The sequence below is a fragment of the Saccostrea echinata genome, unplaced genomic scaffold (assembly GCF_033153115.1).
Source record: "Saccostrea echinata isolate AGI-Se365-2 ecotype Australia unplaced genomic scaffold, CSIRO_AGI_Sech_v1 ptg000033l, whole genome shotgun sequence".
Taxonomy (NCBI): Eukaryota; Metazoa; Mollusca; class Bivalvia; order Ostreida; family Ostreidae; genus Saccostrea; species Saccostrea echinata.
In genome coordinates this window covers 23,059,675-23,066,806 of record NW_026889782.1, presented here as the reverse complement: position 1 = coordinate 23,066,806, position 7,132 = coordinate 23,059,675, and the positions used below count along the sequence as shown (strand labels likewise).

At 38.0% G+C, this 7,132-nt stretch overlaps 1 protein-coding gene across 1 annotated transcript; it reads right to left on the bottom strand.

Moving 5' to 3' along the window:
• Positions 1-4,155: 4,155 nt before the first annotated feature.
• LOC133199152 (uncharacterized) lies at positions 4,156-6,816 on the bottom strand. Its single transcript, XM_061335017.1, has 3 exons — positions 6,472-6,816; positions 4,999-5,506; positions 4,156-4,825 (listed from the first exon to the last, which is right to left on the bottom strand). The coding sequence occupies exons 1-3, from the start codon at positions 6,647-6,649 to the stop codon at positions 4,156-4,158; spliced, it is 1,356 nt and encodes a 451-aa protein (XP_061191001.1). The 5' UTR covers positions 6,650-6,816.
• Positions 6,817-7,132: the final 316 nt, after the last annotated feature.

The window sequence follows — 7,132 nt, the reverse complement described above, 5'->3', positions numbered from 1 at the left end:
GACGTGATCAAGCGTCTTTCGTATACCCCATAACAACACAGTAAAATTTAGAACCAGAGACGGTGGTCGGCGAACCCTATTAGTTTGACGTTGTTGACGTTAACGTTAAATTCATCCCGGGTCATTTTTATACTCCCGACATTCTCAGATTTTCATATCGCTAACAATCGTTACAATTCTGGTCCGTAATGTTCAAATTGTTTACAACTATTTTACCCATTGAAGCGAATCAAATAACAGGAGTATATATAGTGCGACGAGGGTATTTAAAGCCTTTGTATTTCACCATGAAGCGAATCACATAACGGGAGTAAATGCCGATGCAATGAAAGCCCAGAAGTAATTTGATTCGCGAATCAAAATAACAGGAATATATATAGAGAGACGGGGGTACTAAAGAGTATGTATTTCACTGTAAGCGAATCAAATAACAGTTGTATATAGGGAGACGGATATCATTCTAAAAGGTACAAGAAGGGGAAGATTTCCCCGGGAAAAGGGTTTTCTTTGGGGGAGAGATATAATTAAAATGGGGCTTTGTTTTTTTTTTTGGGGGGGGGGGGGATCATTCTTAAAAATGCACGTTTTAATGAAAAGCGAATCAAATAACAGGAGTAAATAGTGACGCAAGTAAAACCCGGAATTCATTTGATTCGCGAATCAAATAACATATGAGTATATAGCTATTATTAAGCGTCTTTTGTTTTTTTAAAATTTGACCTCTGACCCCGCGCATGCGCAGTCTGTGTAGGGCAAGTTAGACCCACGCTATAGTAAGAAGAAAGACGCTTGTTTTGAATGAATCAGCTGATTGATCGTCGATATAAGTTTGTATTACAAATCACTGCCGGAGGCTTGTCAAGTAGACTATACAGGTAAACTTTTGCAGCTAGGATTAAGTGATTTGTGTCAGGATCCATTCATAGACAGCGATAATTGGGTAGACAATGTGACAAAATGGCCGGACGTGGAGTTTGGACAGCTTTATTGTTACCTAGTGGACAGCCCTGGACGATTTACTCGCGAAACACTGAAAGCCTATAGGTCTTTAGAGGCATACAATTATTTCCACAGCGGGTGGGTGCAAACAGTGTTGTATTGTGAAATGGACAGAGGTGATAATTGCATCCTGCGCGCCAAAGTGAACAGATCACAGGCCACTACGGAGAAGCCGCATGATGCATGGATTTGTGTACACAAACAAAACGGTACGATTTTCAACGCACACTGCACTTTTGTGGCAGGGTAAGTTTCTCTCTTTTAACATATCTAATGTGAAAATATAATATAAAATCACTAAACATGCTTTGGTTATGTGTCCAGGCAACAAGGATTTTTCATTCAGACATCCCCACAAAAAGAAAATGTGGTAGAATGTAGATAACTAGCTACTTTTGTTGTATGTATGTGTGAAAATTGGTACCTGTTATACTCAAAGCATTATCTAAATGAAAAGTTGAAAATATGATCAGTAATCTTTTCTTGAAAATGCAGTTGGGTCGAAGAACAACAGGGTTAATTTGCTAGAGTAATTTGTCTCTTTAGATGCTAGTTTGCCCCCACTTTTTTGGGGGAGGGGTTGGGATTGGTCCGCCCCCTTTTGACAGTGGCAACTTGTTGTTTAACTTTCTGTGCAGCTATAATGAAAATGATATTGATTAGTCTCTGCTGAGTTATCATTGTATAAATACTATAACTAACATAAGAATTGATTACATCTCATATATTATAGTATTCACTGTGTGCACATGGATCAGTAACTAGTCTTTTTTTTTTAACAGAATGGGTGAGGTTTGCTCCCTTGTTGCGGCAATTCTCTTCAAGGTTGAAGCAAGTGTGAGACTTGGCTATAATAAAGTATCCTGTACATCTATGTCCTGCCAATAAAATCAAAACTTCACAAAGAAGGTTAGTTTTATTTTTTCTACCTTTCTCAAACCTTTGCCTCATAATGAAATTGAAAGTGATCTCGCTCAATTTAATGTAAACCTTGTTTTTACATGTAGATTTAAACATGTTAAAGTTAGAGGTATTCATATGCATAATATTAATGTAAATTGGATGTATCTTTCTGATCAAAGGTGACCAAAAAAGAATTTCAAAAATATGCTGACATTGTGTAGAAATTTAAATGCCAATTACTTAACAATTATGAAATTTAAGTTTAAGATAAATATTCATTCTTCGTGTGTGTTAGAATGAATGGAATCAAATTAAATATTTATTGATAATTTACAGGTTGAACCAGCTCCTTTAACGGATATCAACTTCAAGAAATCTACCTTCCACCTTCCACCAACAGCATTGCATACTCAACCCAACCTGCACTTTGACAATACTGACACTTTTTTGGGGATGTTGAAGGAATCTCACCCTAATGCTGTGATATTCAGTGTACTTGATCCGCAACCAAACCCACCCATTCCAAACCCTTCATTACCATCTTTTCTGACTTCAATTTATGATGAACAGTGTGTGAACTTGTCAGACTCTGACCTCGAGACGAAGTGCAGTGAGCTAGTGAAGACCATTAAAGTAACTGTTGATGAAGCATCAAATCTGGAGAAACTTACACGTCAACAAAGCTTATCCATGCATTGGCACAATCACAGAAAAGGTCGTTTAACAGCATCAAATTTCTATGACATCTGCCACACAAACCCACAACAACCTAGCAGTTCCCTGATTCATAGAATTATGATGTACTCAACAACCGTTGACACAGCAGCGATTAGATGGGGAAAGTCCTAAGAAGACATTGCACTTAGGGAGTATGAGGCAGAAATGAGGAAGCACAACCCAGCATTCGAGGTGAAAAAAAGTGGATTGGTGCTACACCCTGATCATCCAGCCCTAGGAGCAAGTCCTGATGGAGTGACAGACTGTCCTTGCTGTGGACGTGGACTCGTCGAAATCAAGTGCCCTTTCAAGTTTGTGGACAGTCATCCATGCTCTGTACCAGAGACTGGATTTTATCTAGGAAAACATAACAACAGGACATGTACTATTAAAGATGGACTGAATCTTTGTGACAATGTACTCAAACAATCATCTAGGTATTTTTATCAAGTGCAAGGACAAATTGCATTATGTGATGTGGCCTTTTGTGACTTTATTTGCTGGACTCCTAAAGGGCTGCACATCGAGCGAGTGAAGCGTGACCAGACCTTTATTAGAGACATACTGGACAAAATTGAGCAGTTTTTCAGGAAATGTGTGTTACCAGAACTGTTAACTAATCGTTTAAGCAGTGATGTTAATAACAACATGAGACAGAGTAACGCTACGGTCTGCATTTGTGGAAAACCAGAGGACTTTGACAATCTTATAGGTTGTGATTCTGGTCAGTGTAGTGTCGAGTGGTTCCACATGAAATGTGTTGGACTAAAGAATGCCCCCCCCCCCCCCCCCCCCGGGATCTTGGAAATGTTTGCCGTGCAGAAAACTGCCGCCATCCAAAAGAAGGAGACAGTGAACAATTTACTCCTGACAATTGCACTGTTAATGCATCTATAGACTAGGACACTTTACTTGTGTACACAAATTATCAATGATTGTGATATATTCATATTCCAGATAAGTGACAGTCATATTTTATGTATATCTTAATTATTATATATTTAACTTTCATATCAAGAGGTTCATTCAAAAAAGGATATATCATTTACCATAACTTGATGTCTCGTGCACATTTTACTGTCTCCATTTGATTACATCATTGATCAGGTTTTGCTCTTTTGATTTCACCCTTCATGTCAACTGATATATTGAAATCCATGTTTGCTGCATCGAATAAAACATAAAATAATAAAATTGACTCATTTATTCAATACTTTAGGTAGAAAAACAGTACAAGTATATTGACTTGCAAATGACCAGTAGTAGAAGAAAATTTATTTCAACATTATCTCAACTTTTTCAGTAAGACATACTATAAAACATTGCGAAATAAATAATAATACCAATTTTCTCAAACAATACAGCACTATACATTCAATCATAAATTAAATATGGATCAGCAGAATTTTTAATATCATAAACAATAGCATAGTCACAAAGACTTTGATGGCTTCATTTCACTTTGAACAACAACACAAAAAATTTAAGGGCTGAAGATGGGTTTGATATTCACACCAAGTCTTGTTGATGGTTTTCTCACAGAATGGCCCCATTAGTGTTTACTACTGCAGCGACCACACGTACAATTTTGTCCCCAGCAGGAATGGCACTGTTGTGTCTTTTTTTCACCAAGTTTATTGGAAGAGGTCCTTTGATTATTTCAAAGTCTTTCAGGCGCCCAATAACTCTCTCAATGTGTATCCTGGCCCTCGAAATCATTCTTGAAGTTTCAACTTCTTCTTTAGACAACTGCTTTTTCCCTTTGGTAAAGGCTGGCACAACGAGTTTGCCTCCCTTCAAAGCAAAGTCCTCAGTCATTTGAAAGCCTCGGTCTGCCAGAACAACATCACCAGGTAAAAGTTTGTCCAATATGCCCGACTGAACTGTAATCTGTCGGTCACTGACTCTCCCTCCCCAACATGTCGACAGGAATGTGACACATCCGGTGGGACTCACTCCAACAAGAATCTTGATAGTGTTGTGACGCTTGTAGTTAGAATACGTCTGGGCACGGGCTTTTAGGTTTGAGGGTCTTTCTATGAAAATTTCGGTACAGTCAATTATGCACTTAACTTTCTTGAACACATTGTTCTGAAACACTGTGGGTAGCTGGCAGACGTCAGTTTCTGGCCACACAGCAAGTCCACCCAAACTTTGGTATAATGCATCTAGCCACGAATGAAAAATGTTTGTGACGGATGACTGGCTGATATTAAATTGATAAGCAAGGTCTTCCATGGCCAAATTCCTCCTCAGTTTCACTAATGTTAACAGCAGTTCATCCTCTCGTTGAAGCTTTGTTTTCCGTCTTTTTACCTTCTTGAACGAAACTGCAAACACATTTTCCAATGTTGAAAATTTGGAAAGACCTGTATAAACCTGGTTCTCTTGTCATTCTTGATAGCACTGTAGCTCAAAGTCTTTCTGTCAATGTCCTCCATCAGTACCCTGTTATCTGCCTCAAGCTTTTCCAATGAATTCCTCAAATCTTGCAGTTCTGTTGATTGCTGGTGACACAGGGCTTGTAGTTCAGCTTGGCGGAGTGTCAAGTCATCCACAGTTGCTTTCTGGATGTTATATGCATGCTTTAGATACTGGTTTGTAAATATCAAACTCTCCATCACTGGCATAGTAATGTCTGTCTGAACAGAAATTTCACAAGAAGATGGCATGGGAGTCTGAGTAGAGATTCCTGGCACACATGTTGGTAGTTCACTGCCCAATGAAAGAAGAGCTGCAGCAGATTCTGACTTCGCAATGTTTTCTTTTCTCTCTTTGAGGCGCTGATGTCGAAGGACCTTACTCTGAAGTGCATCGTTGGGTTGAGCCTTGTAGGAAAATATGGATGGGACATAATCTGGATTTGTGGGCTCCCTAGATGGCTGACCTGTAACAGTTATGCAAGAAAATATTAAACCAAAGTCAAAAATTGTTTTTGCAGATTTATGCATTAATCGAAAATATACATAATCAAGTCCGCCTCAATCTCTTGATTTTACAAAACAGCTTGAATGAGGTATATAGCCTATTGAGCTATTCAGAATAGCGTGTTTGAGCTATTTATCACAAACTTTTCTTAGATGTGCTTTTTTTTCAGCATGCAGAAAGAGTCATACCTAAAACAAGTTGGTGCAGTGATAATATTAATGAAACCTTGAACTCTTCTTTAAACAATGCATGTAAAAATTGCTAATCAACTTACGTGTCCTTGAGAGACTTTGTATTTTAAGATCTAAACATTTTGGGGCTAAATAAATCTATTCATTTGTGACCACACAGTTATTTCTTGAATGAAATTATAAAGGAAGTTCAGTAATGGTCAGCAAGATATCTGATTGGTACAAGATAACTGATTGGTAATAAATCAGCACATTGACTGATTGAGAAGCAGTAATACTTATTAACACACTCAAGGTTGCGTAGAGTTAATATCTACACAAAATGGAACTAATATTTTGCTTAAAAGTTATCAAAAGCTGCAATGTTAAAACTATGCAGAGGTGAAGAAAATGACTAGTGCCATACTATTATGGTCTTTTTTATGATACCATACCACCGATCTCCCTCAAGTTTAGAGTTAGGAATTAAGCTAGTATGAAGGCCATATAATTCAAAAAGATTCAAACAATACTGATCAATCGTTGAAAGTACCTTATAGTGATTTCCGTATGAAAAAAAAAACAAAAACGTAAGGAAATTCGGTCGTTTAACACGACATGTTTAAAGGAAATTCGGCCGCATAGGTGTTCTTAACCACTTTTCCTTGTACATTCACACTGTTGTTTGAAAGTAATACATAACACGTTATATAAATTGTAAATTTAATTGACATGTAATCAAAATTTAATTTACCATTTATGAAATGTTTAGAGCAGATCCTGGAATGTTCAGTAGGCTCCCAGTCGTCTCTCTTAATGGCCGAAACCCACTTTGCTCTCAGGTGAGGGTCCCTAGGTATTCGGAAAAACTTCAAATCTACCCCTGGTATCTGCCGGTTTTTACAGCCATATGCACAGCAGTGGGCAGGCATGGCGAAGTATTGAAACGAGAGAATCCAAAGACCAGGTCGATATCACATGTCATAAAGGTAAACAATCAAAATGGCGGCTATACAGGTAAACTACTATCTAAAGAAAGCGTTGGCCTTGCCCTACACAGTACTGCGCATGCGCTATCGCACGGAATTATGGGAAGGATTTTTTTGAACATTTAAGGCGCGTAATAAGATCTATATAGAGAGACGGAGGTACTAAAGAGTATGTATTTCACTGTAAGCGAATCAAATAACAGGAGTATATATAGGGAGACGGATATCATTCTAAAAGGTACAAGAAGTGGAATATTTCCCCGGGAAAAGGGTTTTCTTTAGGGGAGAGATATTATTAGAATGGGGCTTGGTTTGTTTTTGGAGGGGGAATGCACGTTTTAATGAAAAGCGAATCAAATAACAGGAGTAAATAGCGATGCAAGTAAAACCAAAGTAAAAAGGTTAAACGGTTAAAAGGGTTTTCTT

Coding starts and splice junctions, on each gene's coding strand:
- LOC133199152 (XM_061335017.1), bottom strand. CDS start 6,649: ATGCCTGCCCACTGCTGTGCATATGGCTGTAAAAACCGGCAGATACCA. Junction 5,507..6,471: donor CTCTAAACATTTCATAAATG/GTAAATTAAATT, acceptor TAACTGTTACAG/GTCAGCCATCTAGGGAGCCC. Junction 4,826..4,998: donor AAGAATGACAAGAGAACCAG/GTTTATACAGGT, acceptor ATTTAATATCAG/CCAGTCATCCGTCACAAACA.